The 22,416-nt window shown below is 42.2% G+C and overlaps 1 protein-coding gene across 4 annotated transcripts in view; it reads right to left on the reverse strand.

Moving 5' to 3' along the window:
- Nucleotides 1-12,031: 12,031 nt before the first annotated feature.
- Nucleotides 12,032-22,416, reverse strand: part of LOC115573165 (guanine nucleotide exchange factor VAV3-like) — a 51,542-nt gene continuing 41,157 nt past the window's right edge. For 2 of the 4 annotated variants that reach the window (XM_030403831.1, XM_030403833.1), the window contains exons 24-28: nucleotides 21,850-21,937; nucleotides 21,248-21,377; nucleotides 16,582-16,641; nucleotides 14,679-14,827; nucleotides 12,032-14,038 (exon numbers count right to left, since the gene is read on the reverse strand). In XM_030403831.1, the coding sequence (XP_030259691.1) occupies nucleotides 13,997-14,038; nucleotides 14,679-14,827; nucleotides 16,582-16,641; nucleotides 21,248-21,377; nucleotides 21,850-21,937 (469 nt within the window). In that variant the 3' untranslated portion in view covers nucleotides 12,032-13,996. The remainder of the gene's footprint in view (nucleotides 14,039-14,678; nucleotides 14,828-16,581; nucleotides 16,642-21,247; nucleotides 21,378-21,849; nucleotides 21,938-22,416) is intronic. The other 2 variants (XM_030403834.1, XM_030403835.1) reach the window with 2 other exon arrangements.

A 22,416-nucleotide genomic window follows, 5' to 3' on the forward strand; every position in this document is an offset into this window, starting at 1 on the left:
AGCGAATGTATTTGGCTACGGAGTATGACATCTTCAGCATCAGCTGTCATTGCAGCCACCACAAGATGCCAGCAACCAATGGGTCAGTCTGCTTTCGTCCACTTGACTGAAATCAAGGACCGGTTGTTTAAAAAATGATAAATCTGTCCTGGTTTTCATTTGCATTCATTCCATGCAAGGACAGAAAACTTGATAGTCCATCATGCATGAGGGGGACGGGAAAGGTCACTTGCTGTTTCAAGATTGCAGATGTGACTAAAAATTTCAAATAATTCTCAGCCCAAATACAGTTATCTCTCCGGAACTACAGTTGCAGCGCCCTCTGTGATTTAATAGTTTTCTTCAAGGTTCATCTTTGTTGATACGGCTCCGCAGAATGTGAAGTGGCACACTTGAGACCATTTGTGGTGACAGTTTGAGGAAAAGAAGCTTTACACCGGTGTTTAAGGGCCACAGTATATGTGTGTGTGTGTGTGTGTGTGTGAGAGAGAGAGAGAGTGTGTGCGTGAAAGACAGTTACCTTTATGACATGTTAGTGCAATAAAATTGGTGTTTTATGATACTTGCTCCTGGCTTTGGGCTGTGTTTAGCTATTAGCACAAAAAAGTTTTAAGGTTAAATCCGAGTCTCCCGCACTTAAATGCAGATTATGGCACAAAAGGTTGATGAAGTACTGGATGGAGACCATTGCTCTGCCTCAAGAGCAGGTGCAACAAACTGCCAACATCGACATTCTCAGCTGCGGAGGGAAAATGAGTGCCATAATTCCTCTTCATGGCCTGCTTACTGTTGGACGATGGGCCTGGGAATATTAAAAGCAACTTTCTTTGTTGTTTTTTTTTATATACAATTTTAAGAACGGAAAAAGTAAGAACTACAACATGAACAGCATATAGTGATGTTCCCCACGGTTCCGTGCCACAGCAACGCCTTGTCCTTCCTCCTTTCACTTCTGAGACTCAGGAGGGGGTATTAGGAGGACATTTTTAGACACAAGCAGTCCTTGTGTTCTGCCACTGTCAGCGCTGGTGGCACCAACGGAGAGTTACATAACATAAAACAAGGGGTATTCAGTATCTAGGAAAGATGAGGCTCAGCAACATGACTGAGGCTCTCAGCTTATAGGCACTCCATATATCCTATATCCACATTCAGCTGATCAGTCCACAGCGGTAGAACTTAAAACACAAATCAGTTCTGTTCACACACAGGGAGCTAAACTTTTCTGTCAGTCAACATTGTAAATAATGTGCACAGATGATGAGTGGTGCTATAGAAAGTCCCAAGATTTACATTTAACACGAACCGTTTGAATATAACTAATGCATATGCTGAAACTGGGATGCAAAGCCTAGTAGCTGTAGTGGTGGTTACAGCTTGTATATTATATTTCATGACTTTCTATGCTATATCCTATATACATATACGATTGTATCAATAAGTCAACCTTGACCCGTCCCATACAGAAATGAAACAGCGAGTGCACGGCTCCGTATGGAGATTTGCAGTTACCACAAAGACCCTCTCTTCTTTTGAGTTGCTGCATTGTTCTCATAAAGAGAAAGCTGCCTGCTGCCTGACAATGGGAGATGCTTTATTTATCCGTCTATTTATTTGCTCGTCAGTTTGTGTGTTTGTTCAGAAAGGAGTCGTCGCAGGAGATCTCCACCATTTGAAGAAAAGTTACACGTAGTCTTGCAAAATGATTGCGGGCACCAAATTAACACTGCTGTACTGTACAGAGATAGCTGGGGAATTATGGCACAGATTATTGTGTTTGATAGAATTATTCGTCATTTTTCTTCTGTGGCAACCAAGTGACACTCACCAGTCTTGCAGAGCCGTGTTAGCGCTGGAGAAAAGGTCTGTCCGCACCTGTTATCTTTCTGGCTCTGCCTTGTTTGTACTTCTTAAAACCGATCACAATCACCCTGGGTGGCACTAAGCCCAGGATGTAGCAATGTTGCCCTTGCCAAATAGTGTCAGGGTGAACATGTTTCGGGAGGCGAGCCCTGGCATTAAAATGGCTGAATCCTTGCAGATTTAAATTAACAGGTGCACACTTTTTTAGGTTCGTACCATTAGCTACCGGGTTAGGGTAAGGGTCTGAGGTTGTTGTTGTTTCCTGTCAGGATGGGGATTTTTGAAAACAGTAAAACACAGATCGCTGAAGGGAGGAGAATGCCGACTGAAATAGTCAATAGCCAGCCGTGAGTATGCTAGAGCTAGTCAGTCACAAACTCAGCTTCTTTTTCCTCCATGCTGTTCTGGTTATCCCCATGTTGGTGTTTCGTCGTCATAATCATATCTCACTTTATTCACTTAGGAGTTATTGAAACGAAGAAAACACATCTGCTATAGCAGTCTTTCCAACTGTCAGGTAGCGAGTCGAATAAAAGTGGATGGACAACTCGCCATAACCTACGATAGCCTCCCTGTTCAGCTGTCTGCAGCACAGTCCAGACGGCTTTCCATTCATCCACGGCACTCGTAACCAAACTCCACAGGAAACGTTGGTTCAGGTGTCCCTTGTCCTCAGCAAGGGAATCAGCATTTCACTGCAAAATCGTATTTTTTCAAATGCTAATGTGACAGGGCCTTATAAATGTCAGCCTCAGTCAGTGGCCAGCACATGTGCAAATCATTACATCTGATTTATTTTCCCTTCTGAGATATATCACATGGTGTGGTGGTGCAAAGCAACGCAGCTCCCGGGGAAAAATCAGTGATACAGAGTAGAATTTTCCTTTTGTGAGAAAATATTTATCTTAAATATATGATCACATCTATCATGTTGTATTAATGTTGTATTATATATATATATATATATTTATTTTTTTTTATATATACATACATATATATATATATATATATATATATATATATATATATATATATATATACATTTATTTTTGATTCTGGTTGTCCCTGTAGACAATCGTGGTATACTGGTATACGGTATGATAGCTGCCTCATATTTTAGAGATCCTAGTGATGCAATGCAATTGCTATACGTTTTTTTTTCTGTTTATAACACAGCTGAAATAACTGTAATACAATAGTTTTAGTGCTGGTCATACACCAAGTCCTTACATGCAGTCCTACAGCTAACAGATTGGATTTCTTGGTAACAGCAATTTTGGATGAGAACGCTGGAGTTATGGTGGCTGCAGGGTGTAACATCACTGTAAACCTAAATGTTTGAAATAAATATACCGTATTGACCTGAATATAGGACGACCCTGATTATAAGACGACCCCTCTCTTCAAGTCTAATCTTCAGAAAAAGACTCTGATAACCAAAATTCGTTTCTCAATAACAAACTCACATACCCTCCTGTCAATCTCCTGTCAATCTCCTGAAAGCGGCCGCTTAGTGGACCACACGATAAGCTTTTCTCTTACTGTTAGCGTTTTCAGACGGTCTTTTTGGACCCGCCATCTTCGGACGTTACACTCCGTAACTCCATATTTCTTGGCTGGCTGAGATCCTGGCTGGCTTTTGATCCACTTTGCTCCGTAAAATCACCGCGTCTCTCCATTTTTCATCTCTTGTCACTTCTTCTCCGCTGTGATTGACAGATAACCCCAGCCACAGTGTCAGTGACGTCTCTACAATAAGCTGGCGCCCTCTGCCGTTGCGGTCGTGTAGCGACCTAGACAACTATCAGCATGTGTCAACGGTTAGACCTCGATTATAAGACGACCCCACTTTTTCACATAATTTTAATTAAAAAAAACCTCGTCCTATATTCGGGTCAATACGGTATATATTAAAAAAAAAGTATATATATATACATAATATCTACAAATTATATGGGGTGTAAATAGAGTTGTGGGAATGTGTGGGAAAATACATTTAAAAAAAAAATATTTGTGGAGGAGACTCCCTCACCAGGAAGCCGCTTCAGCATATTCAAACGAACAGTCGAACAATGGCGAGTGACAACGTGGACGTGGAGTAAAACAGAAAGGAATATTGTATTTTTTTCATAAGTAACGTTACTGTGCCTATTTAAAAAAAATGCGCTAGGGTACAGTAGCAGAAAAAAATACGATGATGTCACTCATTCATTCATTCAGTTGGCAGCCCCCCCTACTTAAAACATCTTCCCGCGTGCCTGCCTAGTAATGTTAGAAATTCATAATCATAAACAAGCTATACAGAAGTATCTGTTGCCGTACCGCCACACTACAGAGCAGCATCTCTTCCTCAGTCCATCATCTGCACTCAACCACTAAAAAAATAAATTACATTTTTGGAATCTGACCTTGTGGCAGGCATGAAAAATTACCATATAGAAATCGCTGATGGTCTTGCGTAGACACTATAAAGGCATCCGTATCGAACTGAACCTGTTCCAAAAGCAGTTGAAATTTAGTGTGCTGTATGTTTCAATAAAAAGACAGAAACTGAATAAACGCTGATGCTTTTGTGCTTTGATTCAACTTTTATTAGATAGGTATTAGATAAGTGCTCAATGGACTGGTTAAAAGAAAAATAGGCTAAAAATCATGTGAGACAGCATGAAAACACATACACCCATGTAAGAGTGCTTTTATTTATACAGTACATACTGTACATGCAGCCCGGCACACTGTCTCAACGACATCCACAGGACCTTCCGCCCTCTGCATCTTAATCAATTTTTCAGCTCCAGCGGTAGAAATTGTATCGACTCCATTTATGTGGCAACGCATCAGGAATGGCACTTATGGAGGGGAGGGAGCGGCATGCCATCTGTGGCTTTATCAAACTCCTATTTACATCCGTGACATCGCAAGGACAGCTGGTGGGTGGTTCGCTGGCTCGGCGCACAGAGCCAGAGTACACTAGAATCAATAGAGGGAACAAAGAGGAAGTTAAGCTGCCTCAGCTGGAACATAATGGAAATACCTTTCTTCCTACTGGTCCTTTCAGAGTTCTCGGGACTGACTAAACAGGAAGAAATGTTTCCACTCTGCACCCATCCATTAGTTCATGAAAGATGTGTAAGAATACCGCTCATGAACCGCACACAGGTCATCTGTTTCATTCCTAACTTTGCTTTCATCGCTGAGGACCGCAACATAATACGGAACATAATACGGAATTAAATTGATTTATTGAAATGCAGAGGCAGCTTTAAGTAGGACTGAGATTTTAGTACTAAGCAAAAGCCATTATATATATATATACATATACATATATATATATATATATATATATATATATATATATATATATATATATATATATATATATATACATATATATATATATACAGTGGTGGACAGTAACGGAGTAAATTTACTTGAGTACTGTACTTAAGTACATATCCAGAGGATTTGTACTTTACTTGAGTATTAGATTCCTTTGGTACTTATTACTCTTACTTGAATACATTTCCAAGACAAATATTTTTACTTTTACTCGAGTTACTTTCTAGGAAGGCTGAAAAGTACTTGTTACTTTCATGTCTGCTCTTTTTTTTTTTTTTTCTAAAATACTATTGGACACAAGCTGTGTTTGTCAAAGAAGAAAACCTATCACAGTGCACGCTCTCCACTGGGATCTACGTAAAAGCGGAAATACGTCATCCCTCCCCATAAGGATACCACCAAAGTAGCCACGCTCTCGACTGCATTTGTCAACACAAAACCGCGACAATGGCTGCATCAGATGTAGTTTTTTGTAAAGCAGTGATTCTCAACCAGTGGTCTGGGGACAACATTGGTCTTTGAGGGGGTTCCAGTTCCCAACTTAGCTAAATGATAGAGGGTTAGTTGGACGGTGCAGGTTCATTTGGTTACAGTTTTAATGATTGTTAATAAACATCTGCATCTGCAACATCTGCTGTCCTCCTGTGATCCCATTCATTTGATTTGTTTTTATAGGTGTTTCTGCAGGCTTTATATAACATTGTGGTCCTAAAAGCAAGCACATCAGTGCAGGTGGTTTCAAAGAGTTAATTCTCAGAAACAAGAGTTAAAAGGTCCTTAAATTCATTTAGAAAAAGTTATAGTAATTCATTGATGTGAAAAATAAGAAATTTACTCTAACTCTTACTCTTACTTTTACTTAAAGTAAATTTAAAAGCATGTACTTTTGGATACTTAAGTACCATTAAAAGCAAGTACTTTTTTACTCTTACTCGAGTAACATGTCGACTGAGCTACTTTTACTTGTAACGGAGTAAATTTTGACCAGTAGTATTTGTACTCTTACTCAAGTACTGGGGTCGAGTACTCTGTCCATCTCTGTATATATATATGTATATATATCTATATATATATATATATATATATATATATATATATATATATATATATATATATATATATATATATATATATATATATATATATACATATATATATATATATACATATATATATCTGCTTTCTTGTCACGACCACAATCCAATCTGATGTCCCCTCATTTCAATACAATCCAGGGCAGCAATTGGCTCTTCGGCTACAGATGGTAATCCTATTCAGTGTCACACACCATCACGGCTCTGGTCTGTTTTTTCTCAATGCCAAAGCCAGCACTTCTGGCCTTCGTTGCCACACCTAAATTGCAAATCAGCCCCGGCTGGGATTGGCACCGCAGATCTCCCGACACCCTGTTGAAGAAATTATTTGTGTCTCACACCAAATCTGTCCATAAATAAAAGATACCGTTTACAGTCTATCCCAGAGATCCCACAGCTTTGAAGAAAAGCGGTTTATCCTCGTTTATTTATTTATTTATTTTTTTTTACATGCTGGGAGGGATGTGGGGTTTATGTTGGTACCTGGGTTTTGTATAAACACTTCTGACTGGGAAAACAAAAATAACGTACCTGTAGATTGTGTGAAAGGTTATCGCCTGTTCCAAGGCACATCGCACACAAAGACTGACATCAAGTTCTGTAGAGATTGAGTCCTCAAAATCCGATCCTATAAAATTCTAACATTTAGTATTTTTGCTCTACCATTCGAATAGACACCAGATGGGTTGGGTTTGTCTGATAAGACAACACCCTGAGTACCAGAGAAGGTACATTGCCAAGACAGCGTGTATCATTTGTAGCCATTGGTGGCCATAGCTATAGTTTTGCCCTATTCAATGGAAACAACCCATGCCCTCCTACCTGACATGATTTAATAATTCACCCTCTTTTTTATATACAGTGAACTGTCGTTCTGTGTGACCTCTCTGTCAACTCAGACAGGACAGGTGGCAGGGAGGTATGAAATTCCACATGGCGGTGCCTGGCTGCTAGATCAGATTCTACATTTTTGTTATACCTAAACCAAAAGATTTACAACCTTCTCAGACATTAGCAGACTGTTGCCAAATAAACACAGGACACCACAAACACAATGGCAAGTGGAAGACTGATGACATGATCGTCACTGTGCATGAAACCAGTGAAATACGTGACCTCCGGACGGATGACGCGGAGCTCAAACGCTTTGTCGTACAATTTACTTATCTGATGGACACAAACAACAAAGATAATAGTCCCTCAGATTGCTCAAGGCCGCATGACTGTTCGGTGCGTGTCAATTGACGTCCGTAGCACAAACTGAGCGCATCATTAGGACAGAGCAAGCTGCAAAGGAACAGTTGGGAAAATGCCCTGATTGGTGGAAAACATCGAAGCTATGGAAAACAACGTCGATGTGTCCTGGTGTGTTGACGCGCATCAACCCAAAGTGAAAGGCACAGGTCATACTGTATACGTAGTGCTTCATTTCAACCCCTCCAGATTCTGAAGTGATATCTCTGGATAATTCAGACCTCTCTGTCAGTTTTCCAAGGGACTATTTTTTCAGTAAAAACAAGTTACCTCCACATTATTAGGGTGACATCAGAAATGGATACTTCGAAATGAAGCCACAACTCTTGGCATTGCTGAATATTACTCGGATTGAATATATAAATATGTTGTTTTTGTACTTTATTTCATTTGTGCAAACCTTTAGCTTCAGTTGAACCACTACATGTATTTTATACGATTGCTGTCATTGCTTTACAATCTGCAGTCTCAACACACGTCTTACATTATTTCAACAAGTCTGTTATTTTCACAAAAATGACCGGTTCCATGTCTAACAAACCCGGGCTGGGGACGGAACTGGTTAATCCGAGGACTGTTGTCTCATGTATTGGAGAAAACGAGAGGCACAGGTGGCAGCGGTGGCGGAAAATCCCAAAACAAAGAGCCGCTACAAAGAAGCAGTTTGAGAAGAGACAGACAGTTAGCGAGAGAGACAGACTGGCAGGGACACAAGAAGGGTTAGTTTTAGAGGCAGATGACGGGCGCGCAAAAACAAAGAGATTCAAGTTACAGTGGGGAGAAATAAAGGAGGGGAGACAGAAGCCTTCATCACAAAAGCGCGCCATGAAACAATAGTTCCCTGATGGAAAGAGGCAGCAGTAAACACGAACACCCCTGTTTGGCAGACCCGGAGGACGGGATTGGAGAAAAAGAAGGAGACGGGGAGGGGGGGAGAGAGAGAGAGAGAGGGAGAGAGAAGGAGCAGGAGGGGTGAGATACAGACAGGCCCTGCCAAGGCGGGCCCCATGACGAGCAGCGCCACCTCGTTAAACCTGTCCACAGGAGTCACAGGCAGATGCTCTGCTTTTTCTATGATAATGACCGACCTGCTAAGCGGCCAGCAGCGTCACGCTCCTTTGAACAACTACTGACCTCGAAGCTGTCACTTGGTTCTTCGCCCAATGCTGGTTCCAGCCCGCCACACTCAGAGGGGGCTCGTTGCGCCGTAAGTTTTTAGATGTATTAATACTGCTTGTTATGGAGTGCGCGGCGACGTCCCTCCGCTGAGTTTGCGCTGGGCTTTTGCACTCAGCCGCACCGCATGTGGGCATCAGAAAGAGTGGCTAGAGATTCATGATCACCAATTACGTCTTAAGACCTTTGAAAACACGCTCCCCAGCCTGTGCAAATTGGCATTAAGGATATGAAAGCGTCACCCATTAATGCACATTTATTCACCATTTTACATTTAAGAGACCCACCGCTGTCAAGCATCAAAGCGCAGTCAGCACATGGAGCCATGAGTCAAGAGGAAGTAACCAGGGTGAGGGAGCGATGGAGAGGGGAAGAGAGAGATAGACAGAGGAGGAGAGAGCAGCGGCTCTCTGAGGATTAGCTCATTTAGGCTGCTTTGATCTGTGAGATCTTAATTGCTGGGTAGCACTGATAGAGTCCTCACAGAGACTTAGCAACACCATCGAGGCGAGGAGGGTGGAGGGTGGAGGGAGGAGGGTGGTCGTCGCCTCTACCTTCTTTTTCCTCATTCCTTCTTTCTCCGGATAACTTCATCTCGATTCCCAGACATTTTTGTGTAATGATGTTTCTATTAATAAATTAGAAAGAGTAAGCGTTCTCAACCAGTCTGGTTGGGGGTGGGGGGGAGTCTGCTCTTTGGCACAGTGAAACACTAAAATCAGCATGACACCTCTGCTGATATTAAGCAGGTGATATTGACCACGTTCATCATCTTCATTTGCGAACCCCTGTTCCAAAAGACGTTGGGAGATAAATACAATACATAAATTAAACAGAATGCAATTATGTTATAATGACTTTGGTAAAATTACGACTCAACGTGGTGAGACTTTGGCTGGTTGGGCTGGTTGCCAACATACAAAAGATAGTAAAACGTGCAGTAAACATAATGATGTCTGAATGTTTGTTGAGCAGGTTGTTGATGCTGAGCTGAGCCAAAGATCTGGCTCACTACAAAGAGCCAGACTCCCCATCACCGGTTGTCTAATTATTAATTTATTAATTATGCTACATACTATGCTGAATAAATGAAATTTGAATCTGTTGATGATTGGAAAGGAACATTTCTGTGCATATCCATCTACAGATGTGGATTTCACTGGATATGTGATGAGCTTGACCTCCTGATTACACTCAGAGCTGGCCAAAGTGGAGCCCACGGGCCAAAGTTGGCCTGTCATATGGTTCAGTTTGGCCCAACAGATTATGAATCATGATTATTATGAAATAACAATTCTTGTCATATTTTGTTTTATTTTTTCTTGACCAAAAAAATACTCTTTAAATATAAAGGACATCTAATTATTCATTATATTTCATAATCTGAGCAGCAGGCAGATTGACACTTTGTACAGGAAGTCAGTCAGTTAATAATTTTGCATTTTAATAACATGGCCCATGGCCCAACTTAAAGTTATGGTTTTGGTCTTCCCAGTAAAATAGTTTGGGCACCCGTGCATTAAATGGAAGCCCTTAGCCTTTAACAAGTCATTAAATTCCCTCACTGAGAAATTGCTTGTGGTCAAGGTCAAAGTTATAAAAAGATCATCTCCATGGTTAAAAGAAACCAACATTGACCATTAATGGTGGCGGGACACAAACATCCACTGTCATCCCAACCGTTGGACTTTAACACCATGCAGCCACATCTGCCTATATTTCTGAATGTATCTAGTGCTTGTAAATGTGATGTTTCAACAATTACTTGCTGTCTTGGGCAGTTTTACTCTCAAATGTGCACAACAAAATCAACGGGAAGTTTAATTTATCGGCTACGTTCAATCAAGTCAGATCTCCACTTTACGGTCATTGTGACCATTAAATAGTAAATGTCGTCTTCCACAGCCTCTTTGGGTTATTTTTTTAACAGGACTGGATGTCTTTTTTCTCCGTCCCTCTTTTCTTTTGCAAGGCACCTTTTTATGTCTTGCCTGAACACAGAAAAAAAAAAACTCTGTAGTTATAGTTTTATGATTTTTGTAACGGGGGTTGATGGTCACAAGTCAGCAGTTGAATATAAATCTCACAGATAAAGTCTTTCGGAGAGTTGAGCCCTTTTGAGAGGAACTGAGAGCTCACCGTATTTAAGGGCAGCTTCAGCTTTCGCTAAATCCCTGTTTAACCCCATATAGAGATCCAGAGGGGCTGACTGGCAAAGACTGGGGGTTAAGGAGATCATTCATACAGATGAAGATGATGCACGGCTTCCTTCTCATTCTCTCCGTCTGCCTTTTGTCTCTCACTCTCACTCGGACACGCGCACATACCCACACCCGTTCTCCCCGTACTTTATCTACACCGTGCAACCTTGTACGCCCATTTCTCTCTCCCTGGCCCCTGTCCAACTTCTCTGTCGTCGCCTATCTCTTTGGCTAAGACAGGAACAGGCAGATTAAGGAGAGGAAGAGTATTAGGGGAGCCATTCTTTCTGCCTCTTTGTGACGGGAGGGTTACAGTTAGCCCGGCAGAGCCCTCCCTCCGCTGGGTTTGGTCATTAGAGAGGCTGCAGAGCAGTGGGGGGGAAAGAAAGCCTGGGGGAATGTTTACTTTACAAGAACACTGATATTGTGAGAATCTGGTGCATACATGTGTTCTCAAATCTGACCGTGTATTTCTCCTGGACGGTGCATTTATGTGCGTTTGTGTAGGCTAATATCTCCTTTTGGTGTAAGACCACTTGTTGGGTACTGTAGGCTTGACAGCAAGCTGCTACAGGCAATATTTTTTAAACATTAAATATCTGTTAAATATCTCTATATTTCGACAACAATAACAGCTTCCCCCCAGACAAAGACAAAGACAAAGGGCTCGTTTCACAAAAGCGAGCAGTGCTTGCACACAGACTGCAAAATCATGGCGGCATCACATCTCACAAATGACTGTTGTCTAAAAATGGGAGACTAATTATGGAATCCTAAAGGGCTTCCACGTGCTCATCCACAGGTCGCAGCTATGTTTTGTTTTAATTAGTGAATTCTGTCAATAATAACGAGAGGAATGATCTCGTGTTGGAAACAGCGTCTTTGACTGACACAGACCCTCACCGTGCGTACATGTTCCTATAGCACAGCTGTTTCCAGGTGAGTCTCGTTACTGCTCTGTTTGTTGAGCCATTATTTGAGGCCTGACAGTTCTGCACTTCACCTCCGCAACCGTGTCAACCGCGGCTGATATGTGATGCAACTGCAAAGGCTTCCCTCACACAATGAGACACTGGCCCGAAGAAGGAGAAATAGCCCATCAAATTTCTGAAATACAACTCAAAGAGCACACTTTTATTAAATATTGATGTCACACACATGGTTAGCGGGATGTTAACGTTTGAAGAAAAACAGCATCACTTAACGCCCTTGTGCTACCTTGCTCTACAGTGAACAGCGGTTACATCACCCTTGAATCATTCATTCCGAAAACCAAAAAAAAAAATCGTTGAGGTAAACACAATATCTGTGGAATGTAAATGGGCTCTCCGGTTTTCATAGTGAGTGATCAAAAGATGAGGGAGCTCACAGTGACGCGTAAACCTTCAACACACGCACCTCTCGCACTTATTTGGCTTTGTAATTCCTTTTGTGCATATTGTTTCCTCTTTGATGACTTCACGTGTCTGAAGCCAAACATGAGATCTGGGAACCTGTTTTTTTTTTTTCTCCTTCAGTGCCACTAAACATTGTGAAACATTACCTGAGTGTGTGTCCCTTCTTCTTTTTAGACGATTCACCCTCTCTCAGGGGACCAGTCATAACTAGTCAGTTTTGGCTTAAATCAACATTTTGGGAAATACACTTATTCACTTTCTTGACAGTTTAGATGACAAGATTGATACAGCTCTCATGTCTGTCCCCTAAATATGAAGCTACAGCCAGCAGCGGTTTAGTTTTATCTAAGTAGACAGAATGGAAAATGGGGGGAAAACAGCGAGCCTGGCTCTTGCCCAACATAACAAAATACACCCTGGTAGTTGGGATTCCTCCTAAGCTCACTAATTCTTGCCATCGCCGTGTGGCAGGCAACAAGCAGAGACGCCAAGCCTGCTCCCAGCCAAGCAATTGTCCCCCTTAATAGCACACAACCCGTTACAAAACCCAGAATTATCATTTAAACATTTAGCTTTTCATGGATTAAACAAAGAAGATATAATATGTTAATTGGTAAAATCTAGAGGCAGAATTCATTGCCTTCAGATAGAGCCAGGCTTTACGATAAGCTAAGCTAACCAGCTGCTGGTTTTATTGCACAGACAGACACAAGACTGATACCAATCTACACATCTAACGTTTGGCAAGAGTGGGAAAAGTGTGTTTTATTGCTTTACATTTGGGTGAGAGCAATGACGTGCCTCACGAGGATGATGCTTAAAGTTGAGGTGGTGATTGAAAATAGACAATGATTCAAAAGAATCAATAATAAAACACACATAGCTTTATCAACTTTTCTCCACATTATCAACTACATTGTCTCCAGATGTGGTTTCCTGCTGTGATACGGCTAAATTAGTTCTTGCCCCACAAGACTAATAGTCATTCAAGACTGCAGACACATCGGATGTGAATTACAGATCAGTGCTTTCACGCTGTGGCGCTGAAATCTTCCATCCAGTGTCGAAACACGTTCCAGCAATTGCATTTAAGTATCACGCTGCTTACATCAGTCCAGTCATTGAACATTAGAAAAATAAGATAGTTTTGAAAGTTGAACACAAAAAAGTCAGGAGAGCTGTAGTGTTCCAACGACAGTCGCAGCTCCTCACCTCCTGCATTTCAATCTGGTGGAGTACCTGGGCGGCGCCCTGTCAGCAGGATCTGTTGGGTGACTGAGCCTTCCTGGTATCGCAAACATGATGACAGCAGAGGCATGTCTCACACCAGCCAATGGAACCATCAATAATAAGACAAGGTGAGCAGGGAGGGAGGGAGGAGGGGTTTATCTGGGCACAGCACATGCACTTCCCAGTGGGCCGCAGGGGCAGACGGGGCCGCAGAGAGGCGAGATATGGCGTGACACTCCTGGAATCTGTGATTTGACATCGGCTCTGTGTGTGAGTCTGTCAGAGGGCAGGAGAGGGTTTTTGAGGGCACTGCCATTTCCTCTTAAGTCCGAGTCTCTGGGTTTTATCGAAGAGATCTGACTGAGTGGCTGAGCAGCATGACGCTCACTGGAGGTGGTCGGCCTTGAATGGATGCTGAATGGACGTCAATAATCCAGGGAAGTCAGTCCTCTTCTTCTACGTAGGTAGAGGGGAACCAACCGACCTGAAAGGCAGCGAAACAGGAAGTAATCAGGCAGCAGCAATCAACTCAGTCTGGATACATAATTTTAGGCGCCTTTTGCTTAAATTCCAGTTTTCCTCGATTTTGATCCGTGAGGTGTCCTAACACCGCAGTCCCTGGCACAACATGTCTTGCTCTCGTCGCCTACACATGTTGCTCACTGTGAGAAGCTTCACCAAGGTTGCATAATGCAAGAAAGAACATTTCGCACTCCCTCTTCCCTCCCTGCTGAGATCAAAGCACTCTCCATACAGGTGCTGTGGCAGACCAACGATCTGATCCCTCACTGGCTATCCCCAACCAAGCACTCTCAAATGTGAAATTATTTTTTCAGCCCAGCACCACCAAGACACCCAAATATCGAGCATTTGCAAGGTTAAAACCTTACAGTTGAACTTTGATTGTTTATACAATAGAATGTTTGCACCATTGACTGTTTAGGTAAATGTATACGCTAAAACTCTACTGCTCGGACAGTAAAACTCTACAAAAGTCTGAGAAGCTAGAAATTGATTAACTATTATAAGTTACTGGAACTGTCTGAATGGTGATGGAGGTAAAGGTGAAATCATGGGTGTTCGGAGATTTGTCCTAATTGTACAGGATCCCACAGCAGACCTACCCTGCCGTCGACCTCTCCCTTCCACCACCCGTTGGACATCTTGGTGTAGATCTTGATGATGTCTCCCTGCTGCAGGGAGAGCTCTCGCGTGTCCCTGGAGCAGAAGTCGTAGCGTGCGACCGCAATGCCCACCACCCTGGGAGAAAACACTGGGACAAAGAGATCCTGTTTTACTATCCAGAGAATACTTTCAGAAATTCAAAGTGATATAGTAAAGTTCTTAGCTCAAGTCTTGGATGACGAATGGACAACAACTATTATTTCAGACACTGTGGTTGTGGGGCTCTCTGCTGTTATTGGTCCAACAAAAATCATCTCACCTCGATACAACAAGTCCAAATCTCATCCAAAAAATATGGCTCACAGATGTTCCCTCTGGTTCGTGTAACCTAACTTTTAAAAAAAAAAACCTTAACACTCACTAACTTGGGAGTGAGAAAAATCCGTTGTCCATCCATTCTGCATTATCTAATCTATATCACCCGGCTTTTCAGAGTTTAGAGAACTCATTAGCAGTGTCAGTCTCCTGAAACTATTTTCTCCTCTGCATTCAGAAATCCTGGGCTTTCTGAAATCAACTTAACTGCTTGATGCAGGTAGGTAACTTTTTTTGAAATGTAATAAGAAATCGACTACAAAAAATTTAACTCAAGGTCCATTTCAACCAAATGCAAGACCTTCAGATAGAATTTCTTCAAACTACAGTTCCGTGACCAGTGCTAACAAGATTTTTGAGACTTGAAAATAGAAAAATGAGAGGGCAAACTCATTTCAAAAACTTTTGTAGCTTCTACAAGGTTTACGACGGTATGAAACACTTTTCTCACAGGTATTATCCACAATAAGATGTCTAACCCTAAGGCAGCAAAGAGCCTTGTCTCTTGGGCGTGATTCATAGTAAGTGTAAAAGAAAAAAAACACAGAGATGCCGATGAGGGAATTCATCGCGTTCACTAGTGAGAGAGGAGACATGTATGCACAGCTGCCCAGCTCGGTGGTGCCAAACACACAGTAGAGATGACCTGGTCCTGGGTTATCGTGGTCGTGTGTTGATCTTATTAGTTAAGTTAATATTCAACACATCATCAATGCATCGGCACTCCAGGTTATACAAGGGTATTCCTACACATGTAGGTCAAGGCTGATATCACATGTGAACTCTTGGGCAGCATGGGTTTGTTTACCTTATCTGTGGAAATACAGGTGACACAGCTGGGAAGATAGGCTGGATGAAAGGAATACATCTACTCCCTTTGTGCACACACAGGCACAACATGCCAACACTGACGCTCAAGCCCACACATGCATGCGTGCATATGTACATATGCTCATGCACTGTGCACACAGAGACAGGACGGACGGAGACTCTTACGCTGTAAGAAAACCTCCTGCAATTCTGGCTCGGAAGAATTACAAAGAACGATTCCAAGAGGCTTACCGCCATTGCAAGCCTTCTGTTCAAATGCATATTGAACCTGAGTTAACATGTTTAATGTGTCACATATTTGCTGTGGCTTATTAAGAAATGAAATCATGCAAATAAAAATACCAACTTTTAATTAGCTGTATTCTTGATTTTAGTGAATATGTAAATGCCAACAATGGTGGCCTTGCAGCTCTTTCCCCACTTATTTGTTGACAATTCTGCAGTCATTTTCACCAAGCAGAAGAAGTAACAGCTGTCAGAAATTCAAAATATTTCCAAATTCAAATTATGGAAGCATGTTTTTCCCACATGGCAAGACGTACGATCCGTACGATATGATGTGAAAAGCAGAATCATTAGACTACATTATTTAACAGCGTCAGAAAAAAACAAAAAAACAATTCACTTCACATCTTTGCAAACCTGGAAATGTGGGCATGCAGCAAGGGAGAGACAAAGAGAGTAGAAAAGCTGTACCTGTACCTGACCAGAAAGGCGAGGAGGAGGGAGGAACAAAGCTGCAGCCGCCAGGAGGAACTACAGAGAAACGGGGCGAGTGATGGGGGGTTCAGGCCGTAGAGGGAGCAAAGAGAGAACATAAGCAAAAGTAAACACAAGTTTGACAGAAAGAGAGTGTGAGCAATGGTAAAGGAGTGAGAGAGAGATACAGAGAGAGAGAGAGAGAGAGAGGGGAAAAAGTTGGCAAAGTCAAAGAACAAAAAAAAAGAGAGCGAGGACGGGTGGGAGAAAAATGAGAGAATGGAGGGCAAAACAGTGAAAGCATCAGACATTTGTCATTTTACCATTTTACCGCATGATATTTCTGAAATATCAATGAAATACTGACCAATAGAAGGTGGGTTTTGAGTAACCAACCTATGCACATGTCCAAAAGTGTGCGGACATCCATTTTACCCTGACCTTGCATGTGTTCACGTTGTGAATATTTCATAATTTTCCTTAAGTTTTGTGCTTCTACCATGTATGAGCAGGCCACATGGTTAATGGTGTCCTTTTCTGTCTGTTTTAAGTGTGACTATTCTTCTTAATTGTGACGTTGACCGTTGTGCTGCAAATTCTGAGTCTGCAGAGAATGTTTTATTTTGAAAATTGACCGAATGCTCTATACCGTTCCTGTGAACGACTTCCTGCCTGGCTTTCGCTGCACCCTGACGCGGCTCCTATCCAGGATACTTGGGCTTGAAGTATCAGTGTCCTGCTTTTTCTATGTCTGTGGGTCCATCAAACACCTTTGGATGCAATGACATCCAGCATGGAGCTGCAGTGGCAGATCAGACACGAGCAATCAAACTCATTATTGTTCCTATTGCATAATTTAGTTGTAAAACCCTGTATCTTATGAATCTCTGCGCAGTGCTTCTGATAAAACCTTCAGACTTCCTGGATCTTATTCTAAATCATCCCACCGGTACAGGAAGCGACTTGCCCCGACCAACGCAGTCCCTTTGTGTTGTGTTAACACGCAACTGTTCTCTGTCTGAACCTTATTGCCCGACAGCGGTGGCCAACCCCACTGATGCTCTTGTGGTTTAGCGGCAGACATGTGGGCTGGTGCTATTGTAGCAGCATAGAATGAGATGCTCGGGAATCACATACGGGTGTAAAGATCAGATGTTCAGCTGTCTGCATACGTTTACCATGTAGTATAGCTTCCACAACCCCCCCCCCCAGGTCTCGCTGCATAATAATCAGCAACAACAACAACCTTTTGAGCTTCAGACCAGGTGAGACGAAGCAGCAGCATGGGGGTAAGTATACGCCTGGGCACAGCATGGCGCCCTGACAAGGCAGCGTCTGGGAAACCCATATGAAATCCCATCTGAGCCCCACCGAGAAAACCACCTCCTGTCATTGCGACAATATGCTTTCATGCGTTCCTCCACTGCCCCACAGGGATAAGTAAATGCAGGCCGAAATGCGTCAAGTGTTTGTGTGGCCGGAGTGCACACAAACAACTACACACATAAACGCAGGAAGTACATAAGGCATAAAACAGGCACATACTGTATGTTCAGAGTTTCATACAAGAAGTTGATACATTTCAGTCTCACAAGCCTATTCATCCTGTTGTTTTTTAAATATTTATCTGATAGTTCTCATTCCGATAAAGATTCGCTCACAGCCACTCATTTAAGACAACAGAGCTGTAGATCCCGATGACACCGACAGTTAACAACAGAATGATCCGCCTGACAGAAAGCAAAAGATTGTTTTAATGATTTCCCCGCTCTTGCATTCACAGATGAAAAACACTCAGTCAGACTTAATTAAAGACGCTGGCTGGGGTATTTTCCAGACAAATTACTCCCGAGTTTTGATGTTTTTTTTCGGCGGCTCCGCAGCTTGTGATTGTTTACTCAGTCTTACATTCTGTTTTCTTTGCTATGAGGTGTCTGTTTTGAGATTCAAACCATTTTGTGTGTGTGTGTGTGTATGTGCGTTTTTGTTCTGGCATGACATCTGTCTTTCCACAGAGGCTGTTTACCAGACAGAGAACGCGGTGCCCACACTAAGTCTGTCTATGGGGGTGGACGACTTAAGGCAATAATAATCTATCCCAGAATGCACCGAGGCAACGGCGGGTCTGTCAAGGCTTTCTCACAGAAGGAAGCGCCGTGAATGGCAGCGATGCAAAAAACACACCTCTTGCAGAGCTGCTTTGAAGCCTGATGCGCTGGGAGACCGACGCTGCCAAAGGAGGCAGAGGGACAAGGATGTAGCAGAATTTTACATCCGAACAGACACAAAGGGCTAACTTTGACTTTGTTCCAGACTCCTCTGCTGCTTGCCTCGGCTGTGGTTGTTTACACGTATGCCTCTCTTTATGTTAAGACAGTTTACCTCCAGCTGCTTCCTGCTCTTTTACATCAGATCATATTTGCAAACTTTTCCCAGTTTTGTGGAAACAGGCGCAGTCCCTCGGTTGGACAAGGGGTATCCCCCAGGAGTGTGTCAGCAGGCGGCTGTCACACGGTTTTCTCCGCTGCCAGCCCAAGTGAAATGTCATGTCCTGTCAGGAAAATTGTGAAGCCATCTCAGAGCCGAGCAGCGTGCGGAGTGTGACGTTTGCAGTAGCAGGCTCCTGGTGCTTGCCTGGGGCACTGGGCCCTAACTGGGACCTCTCTGCCAAGCCTGGTGAGCTGCCGAGGCTCCTTTCTTTTTCCTTCACTCACTGTCTCTCTCACTTCCTCTTTTGTCTTGTGCTCTACCTCTATCCCTCTTACCTCATGCTGTTCCTTTGTACCCCGTGTCTTCCTTTTTACCATGCTGTTAACATGCTATCTGCATTTGGATGTATCATCCGGGTAAGGAAGAAACACTTTAATTCCAGGTGCAAATGCAGAGTAAGTGTGCATCAGGTAGGGCACATCTCAAGGTGGTCTGGCTTTTATTGGATGTAAGCAGCTCTGGTGTATGAATACTATGTAAGAAGCGAGAGTGAAGACGGTGCTTGTTAGCTCGGCATGTATCAGTCTTTTCATCAAACTCCACTTCAAAAAGCTACAAATGGCTCATCCCTTTCTCATGTCAATAGCTGTTTCCATTTAATGGTCAAGCGAACTTGAAGCAAACTTTTTATAGGGCCAAAAGAATAAAAAATGCTAATTATGCGGGTTATTATTGATAGGATCAGTCAGGTGAGTGAAATGTTGACTGCATCAGAATTTATTCTGACAAGGAAGTTTCATTGCCCATTAAGCTTGCCAACCCTTATTTTCTGATGTGAAAATTCAAATTGTGTATAAAAATACATTGATGGAAAACAAATGCTAACGTCTCTCTCATTGTGTCCCACATTTTTGCCTCCCACTCTTTCCATGTTTCCTCCTACTAGTTCCTTTTGCCTTTCCCCCCCTCGTCGTGCCTTTCCCCTGCTCTCCCTCCTCTCTTCCCCACTTCTTTTTCCTCAAGACCCCCCCTTTCTTCATCTCCAGAGAGTGAATAACCATCTGCTTGTGTCTCCGAGGGCCCGTAATGACGCCATGGCTGGACTTGTTGAACGTAAGCGCAGGAATGCATTTATTCATGCCTATTAATATCAGTAGGTTGGAATCACAGATGCTGCTGAACTGCTCACGGTGACGGTACAATACTGGCAGCATGATCCACTTGTATTTTGTAGCCTCTTTTCCTTTTTCATTGAGACTTTTGCAAAATATAAAGCATTGTTTTTGTTTTATTTTCTCATAAATAAAATTGAGTCAGTAGATTTCAACACTTTTGATCCATCGCATCATTTAACATGAATAAACAGAAGCGTGATAGATTACAATCAGTGTCATCTTGATCAAATAAAAACTGGAACAAATGATCACAGTCATTGTGATAGAATTATTGCAGAGACAATTTACATCATTCAGCTGCACTGAGCACGATATGCAAGATGCAAGATATTGAAGACAATCGCAAACATTTCACAACCACACTCACTGACCAAGATCTAAGCCCAGTTACAGAGAGATGTGGTCTTGTTTGTGTGGTCAAATCTAAACGGCATGATACATGTATTAAAATGTTGTCTTTGACCGCTTTTGACCTCTGATTATGAGAGAAGAGGATAAATCCAACAAAACCGAGGAGGCACGTCTCGCATAAAAAAAAAAAAAACTGCTGCTGTCTTCCACGCTGCGCTCTCCTGTAGGGAATCGTGTTAGCTCAATATGCTGTACTAAATATTTCTAGCATGTTTCACACGTCAAAGACAGGACTGCCTCGGGTATCGAAACAGTTTTAATTTGAGTGCCTAATGCTCTGTCAGCATGATTTTGTAATGTAAGCCGCAACATTTTTTTCTTCGAGGTGAGGGCGTACAGTGTATTAGCAAAATAGAGCGAGTGCAGTTTCAGCAAAGTGTTTAATTCCCCTTAGCTTATCTTGCTAAGTCTATTTGATGACTGGGGAAGTTTCCATTCACAGTTTTTGGTCATATAAAGAGGCTTACAAACAGGTAAAACAAACTCACCTTTCTTTAACTCAACTGTTGTAGTAAAACCTCATCCCTCAGGTACTTCAAAACAGATGCTGAAAATTACTACTACTTTTGACTTTAAGACCCTAACTGAACTGGTAGCATTTCCACCTGTCAGACAAGGAAACCTGGATGTTTGTGAAGCACACTCACCACTGCCAGCCTTAGTAATGGCCCTGGGCATGTTTCCATTGGAAGGTTCCCTATAGGGGACCTGCAGAGTGATGTCAAGACTGCTGAAACCCTCCTTCAGAGAGTACTGTTTGTAGTATTCCACAAGGTCCTGTGTGAAAAAAGGACCAAGAAACGAAAAAACAACAATGAGCTAGTGTAAATGTTTATGGTATTGTGTACAAATGTAAAAAAATACTTTTTTTTTTTTTTTTAAAGAGGAAGGTGCTTGTTCAGTCTTAACAATACAACAGCAACCAGAGTGTGTTCCTGATCAGGGCAGGTACTGTATTTTTAGATCTGTCCATTTCAAGTATAAGCATTAGTGTTAGAAACATGATAATTTTAGCTACTGCCCCACAATACCACAGACAGTTGCTTACACCATGCACTTGTTGCCTTCTGGGGGCACACACAAACATCAACCCCAGGTAGACACATTCATAAATGAAAATGTCCACATGCATGTAGGGGTTTATCTCAAGAGAGTTCTGCAAAAGTAGAGTAATGTTAAAATGATTGTACTCATTAATGCTACATGAGTTGAAAGGGCACAAAAATCCATACAAAGTTAAAACCATTACCAGCACGGTCTTGAACAGCCGGCTCTCAGCGATGTAAAAGCAGCCATCCTTGGTCAGAATCTTAATGTGCCTGACTTTATCGTTGAACCTGTGGAGGATGAATGAGACGCAGGCTTCCAATCAATCAACTACTTTACTATAAGAATTACCAGTTTGTACTGACAGGAAATAATACAAAAGGTGCGCCAAAGAATCACAACAAAGCATTTTTTTCTTTTCTGTTTTCTGGTTTTCCTGCTATGCATGTGAGAATGTCTGCGGTGAAAGAGAACAATTTTAAAGTTTGAGCTGCGTCTTAGTGTCTTTTGTGCAATAGTCTCCATTACTTGCTCATCACGCAAAAATCAAGCATATTCAGTATGAACACTGGCAATTTTATGAACACAACAACCGTTTTTTAGGTCGTTCTCATCACACTGATGTACGTAACATTTTTCTGATAAATTAAAAACATTTTGATGAGTTCATGGTATAAGAACAGCGTGGATGTCATGATTGAGCCCTGCTTTTGATTGCAGATTCTGGTTCAAAATGATGTCAACAGGCAAGAGATGCCTCATGGATTTA

Source organism: Sparus aurata, chromosome 21, assembly GCF_900880675.1.
Source record: "Sparus aurata chromosome 21, fSpaAur1.1, whole genome shotgun sequence".
NCBI lineage: Eukaryota > Metazoa > Chordata > Actinopteri > Spariformes > Sparidae > Sparus > Sparus aurata.